Genomic DNA, 22,499 nt, shown 5'->3' with positions numbered 1-22,499 from the left:
AAACAGATTGTGCAAGTTATGAGGAAAAACAAGATCAAAAAAAAAAAAAACATACTCAGTGTCATCAAAATGTTTGTCATCTATTGATGTGGGATCCATCCACTGGATACCACCATAGTGGAGTTTCTGCATCATTGAAAAACCATACAAATTATTCACATCTACATAGAATATGTAGCTGGAGTGTTCATTTGGGTTGTATTCTGTCATATGTGTGTTGTTGGCCTTTGCACATCTCTGTGTGCATTGCACCGTGCCCCCGCGTACGGCTCTCTCTATGAAAAGAAGCATGTCCACGTCTGAAATCAGCTCCAATTCGATTTTGGTTTTGAGCAACATAGCCGACCAAGCCAACCCCGAGAGACTGTAAAAATGTGCTGGGTCCAATTTATAGATGTTCATGGACAAATTTGTAAAAGCCTGAAATATTTGGCGAGGATTGTCACGTCCAAATTTAGATAGACATCATGGAAGTCTCCCAGTGTCTTACACCCTCATTTTGCCCACATCAGTTGTCCATTATGGTAATCTTGGTTTGTGATGTTCTTTTCTCTGAGTTGGCTGTAGAACGTTTGTTGAGGAGGAAGAAACTCATCATCAAATTTAGTATGGTCAGTTACATATTCATATGGATACTCTAATTTGTGTCTAATGTGTTCTATGCCTAAATCCGGGAAAACTATTGGTTGTAATTTGGAACTGGTCAACAGACAGTTTGCTAGTTTGCCAGTCCAGCAGAGAGGAATCGCATCTTAATAATGCCACCACCAGGAATCTTTACATGTTTGCTGAGACTGATATATCTCTCTAGAATCCCAGCCAGGACATCTATGCGCTCTGTACCGTAACCGAGATGCCTAGCGAAATGGTGGAAATCATAACCACTGCAATTATTGAAGAATATAGGGACAAATTTGTTTCTCTGTATTTTGAGATTGCATATGTTGCATAAGGGCCCGAGATTTTCTCCCGTGAAATGAAAATCGTGATGAATTTTCTTATTATTATCTGTAAAATATTAATTCCACTGTGGTCAGATCTCAGTAGCATCATGCTCCTCGGCAGCAGACAATGCAGCTCTTGGTTTCGACACAGATAATAAATACCCTTCCAATTTCCCTCAACTCTTCCTTTATGTTTTTGGAGAAAATGTTTTACGGCATGTTTCCTTGGTATACATAAGGCTTAGGTTTTGATGAATCGCACCACACAACTAGATATCCGTAACTATATATCTCATGGAACTGATAAGGTGTAGACGAAGAGATTTCAGAATCTGAATTGTTGATTCGTTTGAGAAAGGGCTCAAAATCTGCTATTAATATAGCTGGATGCTTCAACAGGGCCTTGCGTTGTTTGAATTTCTCTACCTCTTGTGATTTGGGCATATCTATAGGCAAAGGTTTGTTTTCACCACAGTATAGTTTGTACTCTTCAAGCTTTTGGATAGCAATTTCTAGATTATTAAAATTAACATAGTTCTGTTGAACATGATTATCAAATGTGGTCAAACACCTATGACAAATCTTGATTTCTCCGAGATATTTAGTTATTTGGCTTCTAACCAGACAAGATAGATTGCGTATAAGACAGTAATGGAAATTCTTCTTATCTGAAATAAGTAACAAATCGATGACAGTAGCATTATCATCATTGTTGATGCTTATTCTGAGGGGATATATAGTATTGTGTTTTGTATAAGCATACACATTGATTACCAAGGGTTCTGTTACTTGATATTCAAATTTTGTTATATCAGATATAGCAACAGGATACTCGATACCCGACATAGCATACTCAAACTCTCCCTCATACTGCATATAATGATGAACCCGCTCTGGATTGTTTTTCCAATGAACTGGATGAAAATAAGCCAAGACACGCCACAGACAACACTTGTTATCATTATTATTTTTTTATATTGACCACTGCCTTCTTATTCTGAATATCCTCTGGAAGAGGGACATATGTAGAAGCAGAGAGGGGTGAAAATTGGTTTATTTTCAGTTCCAGTTTGTTTGGACTCCCGCACAATTTCCAACCAGACCCTTTGGTTTCGAATTTCTCGTGTGTTGTGAGTAGTGTGCCCATAAGCTGGGCATGGATTTGTTCCAAATTATCAATATCATTCAAATATAGAGCCTGAGTCTTGGAACAATGGAGAAATATATCATGTGTTCCATCGGGTTTCTCATATTCAGAGGATAAGATAGTTTAAAACTTAATAGATTTATTTTTAAGTTCATTCTTTAGGAGTTGTATTATTGAAGATTTTACGTTCTTCAAGAAATTGTTGCCCGACCCTGTGGCCGAGTGGTTAGCACATCGCGCTGCGACGCCAAGGGTCCCGGGTTCGAATCCCGGTCGGGCTTGGTTGTTTGTGAATGTCCATTCATCAATTTCATCATTTCATCACTCATCCCCATCTTCGCAAATTAGCCAAGAGGCACAAAACGCGAAGTAAAATAAACTAAATCAAATAAAAAAAAAAAAAAAAAATCAAGAAATTGTTGATATCACAGCGTGGCCATGATTCGAAGAAGTGATCACTGAGTCGCCCAGCGAAAACCGCAGCACTAGGTGTGGTCGAAGATATACTTTGTTTCGATTCAGGGCTGTCGGTTAGAGCTATATCTGCTTTTCTTTGTCTAGGATTGGTCTGGCTGGTTGATGGTTGAGATTCACAACTTTCCTTATGTCTGTTCAGATTGGGTATGCTAATAGAATTTTAAAAATAGGGACAGGGTTGGTTTGGTAATAGAGGATTTTTCGGTTGACCACTGCATATTGCTGGGTGTTTCGACAAACTTGTTTTGGATATGAATTTACCACAATGGGGGTACTCAGTTTTAAGAGAGGGGTTTACCATTGTAAAATAGCAAGATATTTTTTGGTATTGGTTGTTATATATAGATTTTGCTGGAGACAGAAGTGCCCAAGTGTATGAAGAATAGCAAAATATTTTTGGGTACTGGTATATATGTATATAACTAAAAACACAAGTTTTTTGCCTAAGTGTATCAAGAATAGCAAAATATTTTTGGGTACTGGTATATATATATATATTACTAAAAACACAATTTTTTTGCCTAAGTGTATCAAGAATAGCAAAATATTTTTGGGTACTGGTATTTATATATAGAGAGAGACCATACAGACCAATCTTGGCAAAACTGAGCTTAAGAGGCTGTTGTGAGTTAGTTTCTAGAAAACCTCGCAGTTAACTAGAGTCGAAGAGCTATATGAAAGCGGCTGACCTTGAAACAGCCTCGATGCGCAGTAGCAAAAGAAGGGAGTACAGACTGCCGTGGAAAACGCGCGATGTCGTTATTTTGTTTTTCGAGCGGTAAGAATCGGTTTGGTTTTCGTTGTGACTGTTAGTGTTTCTTCAGTGTGATCACAGAAATTTGTCAATATACGTGTGCAAGATGGCTACAGAAACACCTAAGCGTTGTGTTCTAGACAAACAAACGCGAGATATGGTGTATAAAGTGTATCAGTTCTTCCAAAGTGAATCTCGCAGTGCAGACAGCGCCTTGTGTTCGTCAGAGAACAGTGTTGCCAAATGTCAGGAGCGTACAGCGGCTGCTAGTGGGATAGGTCTACGTACAGTTCAGACGATTACGAAGAAAGCCAGGTCGTCGATTGGTGATACAGTGTCGGTTTTTTTTCGCACGCCTGGCAAACGTCGTAATCGGCGAAAGAATGTTACGCATTTGGACGATTTTGATAAAGGGGTATTGCGTAATATTATATTTGATATATATGCAAATGGTGAATTTCTTACTGCAGTGAAACTTAGGGCTAAATTGAAGGAAGCTATCGGGTTTGCAGGCAGTACGTTGTCAGTGTTAAAAATTTTGAAAAAACATGGGGTTCAGATATAGGAAAGGCAACGACGGGAGGAAATTTTTAATGGAGAGGGATGATGTTGTAGCTGCGAGAGTGATCTTCCTCAGAACCTTGCACGAAATCAGGAAAGCTGGTACTGCAAATATATACTATTTAGATGAAACCTGGGTCAACCAGAATCACACGAAGACGATCTGCTGGAGAATGAGTGATAGTTCTGGTAGGTTAAAGGTGCCATTAGGAAAAGGTGCTCGTCTTATAGTGTGTCATGCTGGTTCAGCTGCTACAGGCTTTGTGCCGCAAAGTAAATTGGTTTTCCGCTCCAAAACAAACAGTACTAACTATAATTCAGAAATGACGTCTGCCGTGTTTCGAAAGTGGTTTGGCTAGCAGTTCTTGCCGTTCCTTGCTCCTGAATCCGTGATTGTAATGGACAACGCGAGCATACATTCCTTGCAAGTGGATAAAACGCCTTGTTCGAACACAAGGAAGGCGGATTTTATGGCATGGCTCTGTAACGAGAACATTCCTCACACAAGCACGCAAACCTGAGCAGAATTGTTGCAGTTGGTGGAACATCATACACAAACTTACAAAAGTTACGAAATCGATATAATAGAAAGAGAATATGGTCACAGAGTTGTTCGTCTCCCACCTTATCATTGTCAGTACAACCCGATTGAAATGATTTGGACCCAGGTTAAGGGGTACGTAGCTGACAAGAACAACACTTTCAAAATTGCCGACGTAAAGAAACTGTGTGGGCATATTGTGTGGCTCACGCACAGAAAATACAAGAAGATGACTTTCAGCGTGAAATAGTCAGAGACGATGTCATCGAGCAGGTCATTATAAATTTGCAAGATACGGATTCCGAAGAAATTGAATCAAGTGACAAGGTTGACAGCAGTACGGAATAAGCATTATGTAAGTAAATGGCCTTTTACTTTTTCTTTTGAGTTCATATTATGTATGCCAGACAGTTGTTTTATTATTGCGAGTGCCACAAGACCGGCGCATGGTATCTGCGGGAAACGAAGTTGCCTTTGCCGGGCTGCGAAAGAATGAATCAAGTTCTTCTCTCGTTTTCTCAGTAACGAAATAACATATTGCTGTAAATATTATACGAACTTAAAATTTGGAATTGAGAAAGTTTATTATCCCTATTGTGTTTAAAAATTTGAACTCTTTTTAATTCCCTGATCCTATATTTGTTACCACCTGGAGTTTCAACGAAAGTCCAAAGTAACATTTACTGAATTTTTTGTTTTATATTGCATAATAATGAACCACGGCAAATTGCACCGGCCTATCATTTATAGGAGGCCATTAGAGGCTTGCCAAAGCAACCTCTTAGGACACTAATAGCTTGCTTTGCGTAGCTCGAATTTTTTATATATATATATTTCTAAGTGTTCACAACATAATAATTTTTTTTAAAATTTAAACAGAATTTTAAACATGCTTGCAAGACTTATATTTTGTTTAATAATTTTAAATTTTGTAATTTTTGAAGAGAAGTCTATTACTGACAAATTATTTCAGTTTATTAGAACACGTAATGGTATTTTAATATCAAGCTCAGGTCAATTTATTGTCATTCAGAATTTGAATAATAATTTGAACACCCACAGATCAATTCAGATTAACGAGGGGCAATCTATATTTTTTAATTATCAGGATTTGTCTCAGATTATTGTGGATCAACAAATTTTACATACCAGAATTTTAGCTTTTGAACAGGTAAAAATGAAGGAAGTTGAATTACCACTTAATATTCCCAAGAATTTAACTGATTTCACTATTCCCCAATGGACTCCGCTTGAACTTGTCTTAAAGCAACTTAATCAATCTGTATTTTGAGATTGCATATGTTGCATAAGGGCCCGAGATTTTCTCCCGTGAAATGAAAATCGTGATGAATTTTCTTATTATTATCTGTAAAATATGAATTCCACTGTGGTCAGATCTCAGTAGCATCATGCTCCTCGGCAGCAGACAATGGAGCTCTTGGTTTCGACACAGATAATAAATACCCTTCCAATTTCCCTCAACTCTTCCTTTATTTTTTGGAGAAAATGTTTTATGGCATGTTTCCTCGGTATACATAAGGCTTAGATTTTGATGAATCGCACCACACAAATAGATATCCGTAACTATAGACCTCATGGAACTGATAAGGTGTAAAGCAACTTAATCAATCTATTGGTAAGGGCATTTCATTTCAGGAATTAGTTTTAAATCCTTTGCCCATGTCTATATTAGTTTTTATTATTTGGAATTTATTGCTAACTGCAGCACTTGTGTATTAATTTTATAAGCACCGTCAACTCGCAAGACAAGTACATTCAGAGCAACATAGCAATAATTTATAATTCAAGGCAACACGTCAATCATGGACATTAATATTTTTATTTAATTACGGTTGTATATTATTTTTAAATTTTCCTTATTTATTTTCAAAGAATTATGGCAGATATTTAATTCATTTATTTTAATCATATTTTAATCTTGATGAGGCAATTTAATTTAATTCAATTTTAAGAAAAGGCAATGGAATGAGTTTGGTTTTGTGTGCATACCGTGAATCAAATACACCTATCCTCAGCAGTTTCCTTTCATTATTATAATTTTCCTCTTATTTAACCTAACCTGTCTATACGAAACGACGTGGACGAGCAATGCCTACACCAATCATGGGCATTTTTATGAAGGACCTCCGCCGAAGCAGTCAACTACCATGCGGAGAGACTCGTCACCAACAACTTGAAGGAGGCATGCAGACATTTTTAGTAATACTACAAGAGGACTACACTTTTACCGGGAAGACTGAATTCAACCATGAATTTCCCAGTTCAGTGGATCACAGACTATTGATTTATCAACCACACTTAGTGAAGGAACCAGATAAGATTTCCCTCCACACTGTTTGCAGTTGGGACAACATTTTTCCCCATCTCCGAAGTTCTACGGGTAATTTGTTACACCTTTTACATTACCTCAAACTAAGTTAAGAAGACAAGTAATGCAAAAGAAGAAGAGAAGCAGAGAGAACAGATATCCTACAAGCAGCAGTTTTGGTTACAACACTAATTACAGAGTTGTTGTTCAAATTGTCTTTCAGTGTTTCCCCACACATGCACATACAAGCTTATACCATGTGTATTTATGTGGATGTTTCCCATGTATCATGGAAAATAATATTTTTCCATAGCCCTTCTTCACATGTTCAGTTCCGTACCATGCATGCTAGCCAGTTTTAACATGCCAATTTTACATCATAATACAAGGAGGCGACAAGCACCAGTTGTGCCAATTAACCAGCGCTAGCAACAACTAGTGCACATTTTTTTTTATAAGAATAAATTTTTACAACGGATAGCCAAACGAACATGCAAGTAACAGCAAAGCATTCCTACAGCACTTTCGAACATTTCAGGAACTATGCTTTATTATGCCAATGTTTTATGCATATGTTCATTCCAAGCAGTTATTTTTGTTTCATCAAGATGGAACATAGTAAGCGACACATTTTTACACAGGAAATTTTATTTCTGATGTTTACAATCAGAGCAGACAGTTTTGGACACTTGCAAGATATTTTTTTCTTTGTGCAGTTATATATCAGTATTTACAAGGCTATACTACAGTGTACATAATAACATAGTCAAGGAAATCGAATGTTATTTTGGTTATCTGGGTTTTTTGCCTGCAACAGTTTTATTATTCAGTGTAAATAATTATGTGCATCGAATACTTCCTACTCATACATAGGAATAAGCGAAATAGCCAGTGACAGTTTATATATTTGAAGAGGCTTATTGGGCTTGCAACGAAGGGAAGATTTGATATAAACAGTGCTTAACAACATCTTTTCCTTTCGTTTGGTAATAAGTGAAGTGGCTATAAGTTAAGCAAAACGTATTACATTTTGGTGTACCCAGGCATTTCTACATGCAGAAACAGTGATATGTGTATTTGTGACAAGTTTACTGCGAACACTTGTATACCAAGATTCAATGCAACATACTACGTTTATTTTTATATATGTTCTACATGCTTATTTACGATTTTACTTACATATGTGAGAATCCACGCTTTCGTGTACTTATTTATAAACTTTTTGTTGTTCTCGAAACTTATTTAAAGGGTCCACATCGGGCTCAATTCCATAGAAACATTGTGAACTATGGATTTCCTTGCGAAAACACGTCGGCCATTTGCAGGTACGCTTTGTTTACATTAGCTGGACGTCAAGCTTTGGCATGGCGCTGGTGATCGACAAAAGACAAACGACCGAGCGCTCGCGACCCGTAGAAATGAGCAATCCTACATCAAAAGGCTTACGTACGCACAATTGTGTTACGTCGCAAGTTATATCATATAATGACATGAACTTTTGTAAATACCAGTCATGTAATGATACATAATATTTTTTTTTATATCATATCGACATGCGTACTTATTATTATCGATTGTAATGTTTTAGGTAACGGAATATTTTTTTTTGGGGGTTAGGAAAACAAGAGAAAGCTATGTTATGTAATTAATTTTATTTTTATTGTTTTATATTTTGTATGTGTGTTTTTCTAAGAAAATATATGGAATTGGCGAACCTGGGTCATGTCAAGCTTTGCGATTTGACTTTTTAATTTTCATCATGGAAAATTTTCTCTACGGCGGTAGAATGTATCAATCCCTAGGATTATATGTTTATTTTATAACGCCTCTCTGAATGCTCCACGTTGACCAGGGCATTCACTTGATTTTTTCTCAGTTGTCTCAGCCTCTGAGGCATGTAAACAATGCACAGTGTTATGCTATGCAAACCTCCTGAGCTATTCAGGAAACAGGTAGTTTCTTCTGCCTATGGAGTCAGCGGTTTGCATAGTGGCAATTAAAAACACGATTCGGCATGGAGGAAGGGCTCCATGGCCTAGGGATATAGAGAGGAGACAAGCTGAGAGGTGACTGACTTTGGATTGGAATTGAGAAGGGGGAAGAGGTTAGGAGAGCAGTGGAGCAGAAGTGAGACTACGCTCTGGTCAACCGATAGAGAAGCCAACAGAGGACTTCGTATATTTTATTCATCATAATTCATCAGATAGACAGGTAACTATCCTAACACCCAGCCATGATTCAGGTTCAAAGGTTCAGAAAACCCAACGAATGACCATTGTCTTTTCTAGCAGTTTAGTTCCTTAATCTTTTTTGTACCTTTCGTATTGTTAAGCGTTAACTCGTCATGCCAATGACGAGTGCTCTCATCAGAGGATGAATGATCAATAACTTACATCACCCAGCAATTAATTGCAAAGTGACTGGTTCTGATCCCATCATTCTTTAGAATGATACGAATTATCGGTTAGGTTAACCTGTGAAAATCGTAATAGGGAAATTTTCATGGGGTCAGTTGGCAACACTGACTGAGCCACATGATCTGTCTCGACCAATCAGAGAAGGCTCATTTGAGTGAAAATGGCTCATTTGAGGGCGTAGAATCGGCTTTCATGACCTACTAGAACAATAGGAGCTAGACGAAATCTGTTCGCGGATTTGTAATGTACACTTGGATGCGGGAGATTGTGTAATCTCGACAACTTCTGCTTAAACCTTATTTGTCTCGAGTGAGCATCGAAAATTGGTTAATCTCGTCCACTTCTTCACTTCGGCCCGGTTTGGCCCCAGTGGGCACCGACAATTGTGTAATCTCGACAACTTCTGCTTCAACCTTATTTGGGTCGAGCGAGCACCGAGCATTGGTTAATCTCGCCCACTTCTTCACTTCGGCCCGGTTTGCCCCCAGAGGGCACAGAGCATTGTGTTATCTCGACCATTTCTTTGCTTCAAACTTATTTGGATCCAGGGAGCACCGAGCCTTGTTTAATTTCGCCCATTTCTTCGCTTTGCATTGATGTATGGGTTGCCTTTACTCTGTCGCACGATCTCTAATGGAATTGGTTTTCAACACTGCATTTACTAGCACACCAATCGCTACGTTCACGGCTTTCCTAAATGATGCAACTTCCCTGCGCACGGTGCCCAAGCCAAAAGACCCAATCAATGTCTTCTACGCGACTGCTGAAACAACGTCAGAGGGAACGAACCTCGCATCATTCGAGCCCCTAGTGCGGCTCTGTCGACGCGGCTCTGTCACTGATCGCACACTTCTCCACGACCTCTGTTGGTGAAGCGGCATGGGAACACCTGATGTTTCGAAGGAGATAGAGTTCAATGAATAAGTATAATAATAATGTTTTGCATTACAGATTTATTTGGGTGTGCACGTGTGAATGTGCGAATAGGTAGAAGCCGCTACTGGTTGCCATACCAAACACAAATGCATAGCCCGTGTTCTCAAGGTGGCCCACTTTGCGAAAATCTAATTAATATTTAACACAGCAAACAAATGACACTACATTAATATACCCAGTCCCTCTCAGGTGCACCATGCAGAAAACAAACTGTCTCGGGCTGCCAGCAATCATTTTATTTAAGTTATTGTGGACCCCCTGGCGTCGTAGGGACTGTACAGACCAGTGCTCCACGGAGGTCGGCTATTTGTCGTTACTGTATATATAATGAATGACAACAATCAAAAGTTTGACACCAAAAAGTTCCTCTAATAACATGTAGAAACGTGACTAAACATGAATAAATATGTTTTCTTGAGCACAAGCAGTGTTTTCTAAGCCAACTATTAGCCATTGGTCACCTTTGACACTCATGGGCCACCATGGGAACAGATGTAACGGTTTTGTAATTCATTTTTTAAAATATTTCTTATAAGTTTAAACATCTCTCATTAGAGATATGTAAATAGCCCTAGAAGCTTAACTAGGGCCACCTTTGGTTCACCAACCTTATAATAACATTTTGCAGGTGACTAATTTATTATTTGTTGTGAACAGGTGAAATATGTGTAGCCACTATATTCGAAACTTTTTATTGCCCAACGGGATATCATTGCTGCGACACGGTGAGTCTTCGTTGCTGTCCCGAAGACTACTCTTGCTGTGACGAAGGATGCTGCTCTGAGTTATTGGGGTATGTAAATACTTTCTTAACGCTGCATACCCTTGTCTACCATAAATCAAAGAACTTCATTCATCATTTTCAGGCACTTGGGTATATATCTGTATATATAAATTTATTGATTGTTTGATTTAATCAAATTTACAGTGGAGCAAAAGCGATTATAACCCGAAAAAAAAACAATAGTACAATAGTACACTGAGAAAATGTGTTGCATATATCTACGGACCACTCACTGCGTCCCTCTCACCCCAGTGTTTATTTCAGTGTGTCATACTGCAAGTGGAAGAGCCGCGCTGGTCTAGTCCGTATGGCGTCTGACTGCCACGCGGGAGACTCGAGTTCGATTCCCGGGGTGGTCGATTGGGATTTATCTGGCCTTGTTCCAGCATAAAGCGGCTCTGACGCTCTCCCAGCCCCAAATCAATGGGTACCTGGGAGTAAAGACGGTCGGAGCGTGGTGCTGATCACATAAAAAATAAAGGAAACATAAAAAAACGAGAATGTGTGGGGCCCTACTCTCACATCCCCTAAGTGTGCCTTCACGGCACAGTGTCATATGCAAGTGTAACCTTTCATACTTCATCATACGTAGCCCCGATTGGCACAGCGCGATATGATGCGAATCTGTGTTTCGAATCTCGGCTTGGGAATGGATGTCCTTTGTGATATCATGTCATCACTCATCCTCATTGTTGCTATTAGCCAAATCTGGTAGAAAAGTGGCGCTAAGTAACAAAAATACTCCATGTTTGTAAACTTTAAAACCAATTGGTGTAACAAAATGTTCCGTTTGGAGAGGGGCGCCTCAAAAACTTGAATTATAAGTTCACAAAAAATATTATAAATCCTCTCTTCCATGTATTATGATTTAGAGTATAGTAGACAAATATGGAATACAATTTTTGTTTTCAGTCATTAGTAAAAGATAGAAGTTAAAAAAGGAAGATTTTGCAATGACATGTATGGAGACATGTTAGGTGTATTGTGGTACGTACATATCTTGTTTAGGAAAAGATAGACACTTAGCAGAATGTAAACAAAAGTAAAAAAGAGGACAAATGTGTACATTTGTGAAAGGGTCGACAAATATAGAATACATGATGACAGGGATTTATCCAGGATTTTTCCCTTGGGGGTTGCTGGAAACGTTTTTGGGGGTGTAAGTTTGGGGATGTTAAGTACATATTTTGGACCTTTTTGAAAATGTTCACCCTCATTCAATTTGTTCATAGATATTTCCAGAGATTAACTCCCCCTCCTTCCCTTCACGTAACATTTCAAGAGAAAAAAATATGTCAAATTCAGGAAAAGATGGAAAATAGATTTTTGTGTTAATGTTAACATTTCAATCTAACGTTTCGAATATTGCTTTCTGATAATGTTCAGTACTTGATTTAATCAATCGTTTGATAAAACACAAGAGATTACATTGAATAACACAAAATTTCAACATACATGAATCATTTCAAGCAATTCTAAAGCTAGTTATAAAGAAATTAGAAACATTTGCGCAATATTTTTTTAACTGTATTTGTATGTTTCTTGTCGTAGGTGTATCTCGGAGTTCATTTGGGGGGGGGGGGGAATTCATCGATGAGATATCAGTGCATGGGTGCGTGCGTGCTTGCCTGTCTGAAGCCTGTAGTAGTAATAACGTATAGATATAATATGACTCTTGAATTTATGATCACACTGCCAGCAAATCGAGCAAGAAAATTTTTATAACTATTTCTTTGCAAACTGATTATGCGTATTATTAATTAAACATAGTGACAGTATACTCTTTACAATCTTGCTTTGCTCGTTCGGCATCCTCTTTACCCCAGCACATGCCCCCTGCCCCCTCCTGTTCTAGCTTCAATTAGAAAATATGCATATACAGGGTGTTTCCGGGCTGATGATACAAACTTTCAGGAATGATGGAGAAGGGCACATGTATTCCTTTTGAGATAAGGAACCCTGGTCTGGAACCGACTTAGTCGAAAGTTATAAGCAAAAATCGGTGTATGAAGATGTAATACCTTTATTACCTGCACAAGTTTCACAAGCTGCTACATTCTCAATAGTTCTTCGAAGTGGCGTCCCCCAGCTTCGCTGCAAGCCTGACATCGTCGCACACAGTTCTTGCGAGACACCTGTCGAGACTGAAGAGGATCTCCTGGCAAGAATTCTTGCTGCCTGTGGCATTGTTCGAACGACCCCGGTGTTGTTCCAACGGGTACGCCAGAACTTTGTGCGACGATGTCATGCCTGCAGCGAAGCTGGGGGACGCTACTTTGAACAACTGTTGAGAATGTAGCAGCTTGTGGAACTTGTGCAGGTAATAAAAGTATTACATCTTCATGCACCAATTCTCGCTTATAACTTTCGACTAAGTCGTTTCCGGACCAGATTTCCTTATCTCAAATTGATACATGTGCCCTTCTCCATCATCTCTGAAAGTTTGTATCATCAGCCCGGAAACACCCTGTATATATAATTTTAATAATGGTCTCCCCGATGGCACAGTGGTAGCGTCGTCGCCTTGTAATCAAGGGGTCCTGGGTTCGATACCCGGGGAAGGCAAATGGTTGTTTGGATCCCACTTTAAACTGTAGGTCCCGTCCCGATTAGCCTATCTGTGCAAAAAGTGGACATAAAACACCAACTCAATCAATATCATTCTAATAGGTCTATGTGAGCGAGTGAGTTTCAAATTCTCTCTCTTGTTTTAAATATCTGTTTAAACAATGATTCACAAACTGAGATAAAGTAATAAAAGTCTCTATATATTTAGAGCATGGCCATGAAGACTTTGAAATATAGTGGGACGTTGTATAGATACCTGCTATTACTTTTGAACGTAATCGGTCAACGAATTTCATATTGAAGTCTTATACGTATACCCTTACAAAACTTTGGTTGGTTGATTTAGTGTTTTAAGTCCACTTTATGCACAATAAGGCTAATCGGGACTGGACCTACAGTTTAAAGTGGAATCCGAACCACTATGTGCCTCCACCGGGTATCGAACCCGGGACCCGTTGATTACAAGGCGACGACGCTACCATTGCACGCGGCTTCGGGGAGGCCACTACAAAACTTTGGAAAATACGCTTGGCGCTATTGAGAGTTTATCTATCAAATACTGAACAAGAGAGACTAGGGAATTGGGAGTCATGTGCTTCTTTGCCTTAAAGAAAACTACATGAGATGTGCAAATAAACACATGGCATGTTAACTGCAAGGCAAGAAATTTTCACTTCTAAAGTGAGGTAATACTTTATTTTGAATTATTTAAAAATTGAATGGCATTTATTTCACTTTCCAACACAGAGAGCACAATGAATCAAACATTTTTTTCTCTCTCTACGTTTTCCAGCAGCAGTGGTAACCGCCGTCGTGCCTCCCGCTGGTGCGCCTATGGTCAGATATAAATTTGGTCTCACAACCAGTGTTGCCACAATATGAGGGCACAATTTCCCTTTCCAAGGGTCAAAATTTCCCTTTTTGGACCACTTTTTTCCTTCACCTCAGCAAATTATATAATAATAATAATTAGTAGTAGTAGTAGCAGAATTATTAGTGGTGGTAGTGGAATTATTCGTTAGAATAAAAATATTTTTTTTAAATTTTCACATTTCAGTTTCATCACTTCCTGATCAGATGTCCCAGGTTAGAATCCTGGTCAGGAATCAATTTAATCGTTAATCGTCATCGTTACTATTTATCCAAAGATACATAAAAGCAACGGACAATAAACTTAAAGGAGTAGAAACAAGTAGGGATAGAAAAATAAAGAACATAAAAATGTGGATATGAAATTCGAACTTAACATAAACTGTAGTAATGTAGTCAGATGACTTTAACATTTCCCTGCAATTGTGGTATTTTTTATCGAAATTCCCTTTTCCTTTTGGCTAAAATTTCGGTCCGAATTTCCCTACAAAAGGGAAGTTTCCCTTCATGTGGCAACACTGCTCACAACTAACGGCTGGCTACGAACATGTGGTTTTTCAACTTTCCGCCAGATGTCGAAACATATTTAACTAGAGACGTCAGTATTTCATATTTATCACCCTATTTCATATTTATCTACTTTCTCTAATGTCCAGGAACAATGCATCCAGAAGGCCCCCGTGGGAGAGTGGTTGGCACATCGAGATACGATATCTAGGGTTCGAATCCTGGCCTTGGCATGGATGTTTGTGAGTGTCCATTCATCAATTTCATCATATCATCATTCATCCTCATCTTCGCAAATTAGCGAAAAGGGGCACAAGAAGCGAAGTAAAATAAAGTAATTTAATCAATCAATCAACAATGCATCCTAACCCATTTTTTTAACAAAAAAAACTGTTATTTACTGATTTCAATAAGCACTCCACTACGAATCACGATAACAAATATAATAATAATAACAACAAGACAAATTATTGCGCTCGACCCCGCTGGCCCATATAAGTTGGCGCTACTGAATAAGAGTGATTATGGCTAATACAAATATTCCACTCATGGATTTATTAAGAGGGTGATCACCCCCCCCCCCCCCAAGATATTTCATTTCAGCACTATGTTGAAAGTAACTTGACCAACCTTTGTTCATATCAAGGGACATATCTTGTAGACAATCAAAATTTATTCTTAACTACTCAATTAGCTGAACATTTCTTATTAATCGCAAAGTATTAAAATTATCGATAAATGGTTGGCGCATTGCATAAATTTAATGCCATCTTATTTGTGTGTTTAAGTCAAGTTGCGACCGGACATACGTAGGTACAAACGAATGTAACATTCAACCAAGTCGTACGGGATTATCTCACCTCGGAACAGCGAGTAGGAGGTGAATGGCGAAAGTATACTAGCACGCACATGGACAGGCAAAACACAAATGTCACAACAAATAGCAGCCTGTGTTACTGAAGATTAATGTATTGCTGCACTGAACACATATAGAAGTAACAGTTAACTTACACAGAAGATTACACATGAAGAAATAACTATTTATGAACAAAGTCCGCGACACGAAACATTTCACACAACCGTCTCTTCTCCGTTCTGCATTGGCATTCTCGAGTGTTGCAAGGTCCAATTCGAAATTATTGTCTGTTTTACATCTACAATATTACCAACACTAAGTAGTATTACGTATAACCAGTGTATGATCAAAGAGTTTTATCAGTACTGGACCCGCAGTTTAAAGCGGAATCGGAACCACGTTTTACGACCCTGGTCATATCTTCTAATTAAACTTACTATTACTCCTCTTCAGAAAAGACAAGACGCTCCAGCCTACTATGAGGACACATCAGACGTGAAATGCACTTGAAAACTTTCGATGAATTATCGTTAGCTTACACAGTCAGCACTATAAAACTTCCGCCGATATTAATTCCAAACAAAAGAAAACTACTTCGAAAACAATTGTATTAATCTTGAATCTCTTCCTTATTCTCTTACACTCGCCAAACCATACATTTCATTCAATTTACTCATCTCTCCAATAAATAACCCACACCTCCTAGCAACCGAAACAGACAACGTTACCACTAACCCATCGGGGAGGCGGAATCCCACTTTAAACTGTAGGTCAAGTCCTGATATGACTCCTTGACCATAAAGTGGGCTTAAAACATACTCTGACTTGTAATTTCTCCTTTACTATTGATTGATTGATTTGCTTTATTTTACTTCGCTTTTTATGCCACTTTTGGTTAATTTGCGAAGATGGGGATGACTGGAAACGATAAAATTGATGAATAGACACTCACAAACATCCATGCCCAGGCTGGGATTCTAACCCGGGACCCCTGCCGTCGTAGTGCGATATGATAATCACTCCGGCTATTTATCCTTTACTGTATGTCTATGTATAAATTCGCAGGGTGAATATTTTTTCCATATACATGAAGCTGGGTTGTTAAAGATCCAGGAATTTTAAATATATTCAATTCCGGTCCAGGAGAGAAAATCAGCAAGCGTAAATGGATTCTGGACCGTAAAGAACCTCTTTATCTGTAAAGTATTTCAATTCGGTCCAGGAACCTTTTCTCCCAATCAATTTAAATACGGTCCAGGAACCTTTTTTCAATGAAAAAATACGCAACTTGGACTTAATTTAAAATGTGCGAGAAAAAAGTTTCCGGTCCTGCAGCGAAACCCAATAGAACTTATTAGAATGTATAGCTTCCTGGACCTTTAAGAACCCTGATATGAAGTGTTAGTTAAAATTAAGTGACCTGGTTAAAACTATGGCTGAGCTTATACCACTTTAAACCGATGCAGTTACCGTTGCCAATACTCTCACCGATTCCCACCGATACCGAAACTTGAAAATATCAATAATTGAAAGTTATTCAAGATATTCATTAACAATACTGTGTAAGTATTCCCCTCTAATTGTATGCATAAACTGACCAAGATTTTTACTTTCAAATGTACAAAAAGTACATTAGAATATTAAATTACATGTCATGTCATCACAAATTAAATTTGTTTCACACAAAACTAATAAGAAATTAAGAGAAAATTCTAATTTTGTATAATTTTCATGGTAATTAGACTCTGTGAAAGTGTTGACATTTTTTCGGAGACTGTGAAAGACCAATATGCAGGAAAGGTATCGGTCGACATCGGTAATTAAATTCCAACCGATACTTTCCGATACTGGTACCACTGGTATCGGCCGATACCGAGAAATCGGCATTGGTATCGACTCAGCCCTAGTTAAAATTTATTCTCTTTCTCTCTCTTTCTCCGATAATGAAATAGCAAAAGAGAAGATTTTCTTGATATCATATTTAACTTGATCTTTCTCCTTTCTCTATCATTTTCTTTTTCATTCACTTTTGACTTTTATTGCAGATTGCCATATCCATATGGTATCGTAGTAATAGTTGTAATCTGCATCATACTGATAGCGCTTTCCATCGGTTTGCGTTGCTATTTTAGATCGAGGGCACGCAAAACTCCACAGAGGACAACAGTTCAGCGTAAGTCACTCACAAATTAACATATTCTAAAACGTCTTGTACACGATCAAATAAATCACGATCAAGTCGTTGAATTGAAAGCTTAAGAGGAAATGACGTCAGAGGCATCGTCATTTTTCACATTGGATCCAAAGTTAGGTCAAAGAATTTCTAATGGGGCTTTTCACTACCAAACGTTTCCCCTGTTGTGTTCCTAAAGAATTTCGTCGTCATCTGGTTGTCCTAAACTTTACATTGGAGTGTGATAGGATGGCTATTCAAACGTTATTTTCAACGAAGGTAAGAATTTCTCGTGTAAATCGATAACAAACATTTGTTTATCAAACGTCTAAGATTATATAGCAAGTCATAAGTTTCCGAGAATTACATTCTCCTGAACCTAAGAATTAATATATTAAAGCGCAATGGCAGGGCAGCTCAGACGGGCTAAATATAGTGTGTTTATGCACAATGAGCACTAAACTTGACGTAATTTTCGTCGTCCTTAGCAGCCATGGGTATATAATTTTAAATAATAGATTTTTAAACTATGCTTTTATTTTTCCTCTTGTTGCGACTTACGAGTATGTGCAATTCAACGGCGGGAGAACGAATCGGAGAAACTCACCAAATTACAAAGAAAAAAATGTATTAAGTGAGTAAGCGCATGATATTTATTATTATACACTGTGCCCTATCCGATAACTTAATATTAACATATGTTTTCTTTGTATTAAGCAGACATTTCCCCCTTCTTTTTGTTTTGGGTTACAACAATTTTAAAATTATAATTCCTTTAAATAAGATAGCCCTAGAGGTTGCGAGACATGAAACAGAATATAAAATATTTTTTGTAATAACTATTCTTCTCGATAAGTGTGTATGTATAAAATAGAGATCCATATTTACTCCATGGGGAAAAATATGATATCACGTAAAAAGAGGAGTCAACTATAAAAATAAAAGTGACGTAAACAAGTGCTGTGCAAATTTTACGGCTGTTTTGAGTTCCTATATCTTTTCTGTTGTTGACAATAGTCTTATTAAAATTCTTAGTTTCAGAGCACTGATTGTTCCGACATAATTTCTGAGATTAAGATGAAATTAAACTTGCAATTCAATGTACGCAATAGCAGCACCTTCAGCATCAAATTCCCCATGCATTTAAATGGGAGAAAAATTGCCCATCAAAAGCGTGGGAACAAAAGGGGTGCTGTCACCTACAATAGTTTGCTTTGACCAGGTCCATTAGGAACGGTTCTAAATAACACCATCCAAGCTTGACTCTCGTCCTCCTTCTTGGCCGTGCGGTCTAAGGCACCTTGCTTTGGACGGCGACTGCGGGACGGGTTCAGTCCCGGGAAATTTCGACCTGTGTATAGGGCCGGTGGCAACCCGCCATCGTGAGGAAATTGGGTAGCTTCGAATGAGTAAGCGTAATCCGGTTGCGGAGACCTACTATAACGGCTGGGATACGTCGGGCTGACCCCCCGACTATTCCAATACTGGTTGAAGATCTCCACGATTAGAGGTGACGAAGGAAAGTGTGGGAGGGAGTAAGCAAAGGCTATTCATGGGTTGTTGCGCACAGGAAAGCTTGACTGTCGACCAATCAGGGCACTTGCTGTTGAACTCGATTATCGAAAAGAAGCATCGATGTACAGAATGCTATTTATTTATATTCTGTGGTGACCAGAAAACGACGCAGAAAGCGCAACACGTGTCGTGATTTGCTAGAAAGGAAAGATGGAGCGATGGAACATTCTCGTCTGTATTTATTTAATCGTAATTATACATCTTAAAATGATGTGCATTTCTACTACAGTGAGTAATGTGATAATAAAATATATTCGACAACAAACCGTAAAGCATTTTGTGCATTTTGTGTTGATCTTAAATTTAAATTTAGATAAACACGACGAAAAACAACTATATGTACATCTGTTGAAATGAGATTTTTGTAAATTTATTTTGCTGTATTCACATTATTTCTCTGCTTGATTGATTGTTTGATTTATTTTATTTTACTTCGCGTTTTGTTCCTCTCGGCTAATTTGGGAAGATTGGGATGAGTGATGAAATGATGAAATTGATGAATGAACATTCACAAACAAGCAAACCCGAGCGGGATTGGAATCCGGGACCTTTGGCGTCGCAGTGCGATGTGCTAACCCCTCGGTTACAGGGTCCGGTTATTTCTCTGGTGTCTCGGATTACATTTAGGCTATAAATACCGAGAAAAATCAAATATTGTTCAACGACTTTCAATTGTCGATATTAATCGTTCAATTCAACGACATGTTCGTGATTGATTTGATTGTGTATGTACAAGGCGCTTAATACAGAAGAGTAATTTAAGGGACCTTTACTATAGAAGGTCAGGTGTAAGGATCCAGTGATAATTTTCTTTCTAAAGTATTGAAAATGTTTTACTTAGTGTAATAGTAATACATTCAAAACGACCATGCTCACTTCTACGGTACACATGGAAAAGAGGAACGCATCAGTTGAAACAAAAACCTGTAAATAGGCTGTAACACAGACCATATGCTTAAGATCATCGTGGAAAAAGATGGACCAAGGTGCATCACGCAATGCATCAATTGATGCTATAACAAACCGCAGCTCGACACAGAGGGAAATACTCACTTCCATCATATGATTAACTTTGGAGTTACCTGTAAAAATGCATGAAACTGTAAATCTTATGATAACACCATTAAGCCTTGTTTCCAGGATAACAAAAAACTCAATATGATGACCAAGGCAGAAATTATTTTATGTTAAAACATAAAACTATACGTGACGTTTCAACCTTGTAACAAGGTCTTCTTCAGACTCTATACCAAATATAAATGCATTTGTATTGAGCTTTTGTACATCTTATTCTTGGAAAATGCCAAAGAACACACTTTAGTTCATCATTCGATGCGTTTTCGACGCATCAAGTAGGTTTCATGCATTTAGCTTTATGTGTGTAGTTGATCAACGTAGTCATTTCTGCAGTAAACTTTTAATAATTCACAGTTCTTCTAACTTGAAAATTTGTATTGATAGCTTGAATGGTTTTGTATACGTAGCAGCATAAAAATATTTTGGTTGTTGACTTTCAATTGTGTGACCTCTATACGAACGAATCAAATCAGTTTGTGTCTTTCATTGTAGAAAATTTAAACCTTCACATTTGCTACTTTCGAGATATCGACAGGTTAATTTTTAAAGATTGGTCTCTCGTAGGAAGACAAAACCATCTTATCAAGTTCCTTTTGTTAACATTGAGTCCTAATTCGGTACGTATAAGTACATCAAATTTTGTCCATATAATCAGGTAGTTTATGAAATGCCGATAATGAAACTGGCAGTTAGAGACAACCGGACGCATTGCTCAGGGTAATTTGTCATATTTTGCCGATTCTTACTCCCAAAATGGGAAGAGTATTGTCCTTTAGAATAAGTTCACAATTTTCTCACGGCCGTAAATCTGAGAACTTATTTGAAGTGTTGCTGAAATTAAGTTACTTGAAAACATATATTAAAAATCTTCACGTCTACAGCAGTTTACCACATTCACTTAGTATGGGAATAAACTTATATGACAACATACAAGACAATATTATGATTCTTTCTTAATAGTTTTTAAAGAAGATTTTGTTGTAAATGTAGGAGGAAACTCTTCTCTCTCTGCGTAGAAATTAGTGGGCGGTGCCTTACCTCCCGCACATAAATATCTGCTCGATAAAAATATCCAAATTAAGGTTTTCATATTATATATAATATGATAATAATATCTACGCGTATATCCTTATAAAACGCATGTCATTTATTTTTCAGAATATGAATCCGTTTTTGCCTTGTTCTGTTTCAGATCCTCCGCAACCAAGAACCACCCCTGGCCGAGGAAATCCTACAGTGACCACACCATATGATCAGCCTTCAGCTTACCCTCGTTAACCACCACCATACACTTTCGAGACACCATTGAACAATGAGCAACAAATGGCTTACCAATCATATTTGACGCCCAATAATCCAGATCAAGAAGTAAGAACCAACCAATCGTAGAGGGAGTGATGCAGCCAATATTTGTAATACTTTGAAAAACCATTCTGGTGCTTCTGTTGTCTGTATGTATATTTCTTGTTACTTATGATTTGCTAAAATTGAAAACTAAATATAGATATTGATGTAAAGACTTATCGTTTCACTTGTACCTAAAGAAAACCTAAGTACTCGTAATTATTAGTTTAAGAAACCATGTATGTGTCTCGTTTCGAAGAACTGAAAATGCAGTTACTTAATGTGGCTTTTCAACGGCATTGTTTATTTTGTAACTAGATGTTGTTTTACTAAGTAACTGAAGTCCAGCTTTGGAATGTACTTACTGTTTTAATCTAGCTTTCATCACATCATGTGGCTTCTTCAGGAGTTACAAGAATAGTCAAAGTTTAAAACATGGGAAGGTAAGTTGGGTTAAAAAGTTACGCCACTGCTTTCCACTCTATCTCCAGCTGGCAACAGGCTATTTAGCAAAACTTGCAAGGGAAGAGCCTGTGCACTTTCAATTGGTTTGGCAACTTGACTTTGAGAAATTAATGCACAGGAAGGACCTGTAGTGTAAAGTTGGATACGAGCCACTTGTGCCTCCGACCCGGAATA

General features: G+C 38.0%; 1 protein-coding gene across 1 annotated transcript in view; it reads left to right on the top strand.

Annotated features, from left to right (window-relative positions):
* LOC145979612 (uncharacterized) overlaps positions 1 to 21,967 on the top strand; it is a 192,800-nt gene extending 170,833 nt beyond the window's left edge. Inside the window, exons 3-4 of the mRNA XM_083112577.1 lie at positions 17,737 to 17,864; positions 21,709 to 21,967. Of these exons, the coding sequence (XP_082968703.1) occupies positions 17,737 to 17,864; positions 21,709 to 21,794 (214 nt within the window). The 3' untranslated portion in view covers positions 21,795 to 21,967. The remainder of the gene's footprint in view (positions 1 to 17,736; positions 17,865 to 21,708) is intronic.
* The last annotated feature ends 532 nt before the right edge of the window (positions 21,968 to 22,499 follow it).

Source organism: Lepisma saccharinum, chromosome 26 (genome assembly GCF_977018435.1).
Source record: "Lepisma saccharinum chromosome 26, izLepSacc3.1, whole genome shotgun sequence".
Taxonomy (NCBI): domain Eukaryota; kingdom Metazoa; phylum Arthropoda; class Insecta; order Zygentoma; family Lepismatidae; genus Lepisma; species Lepisma saccharinum.
Note: the sequence above shows the minus strand (reverse complement) of the source record. Positions and strands in the feature narration are given on the sequence as shown.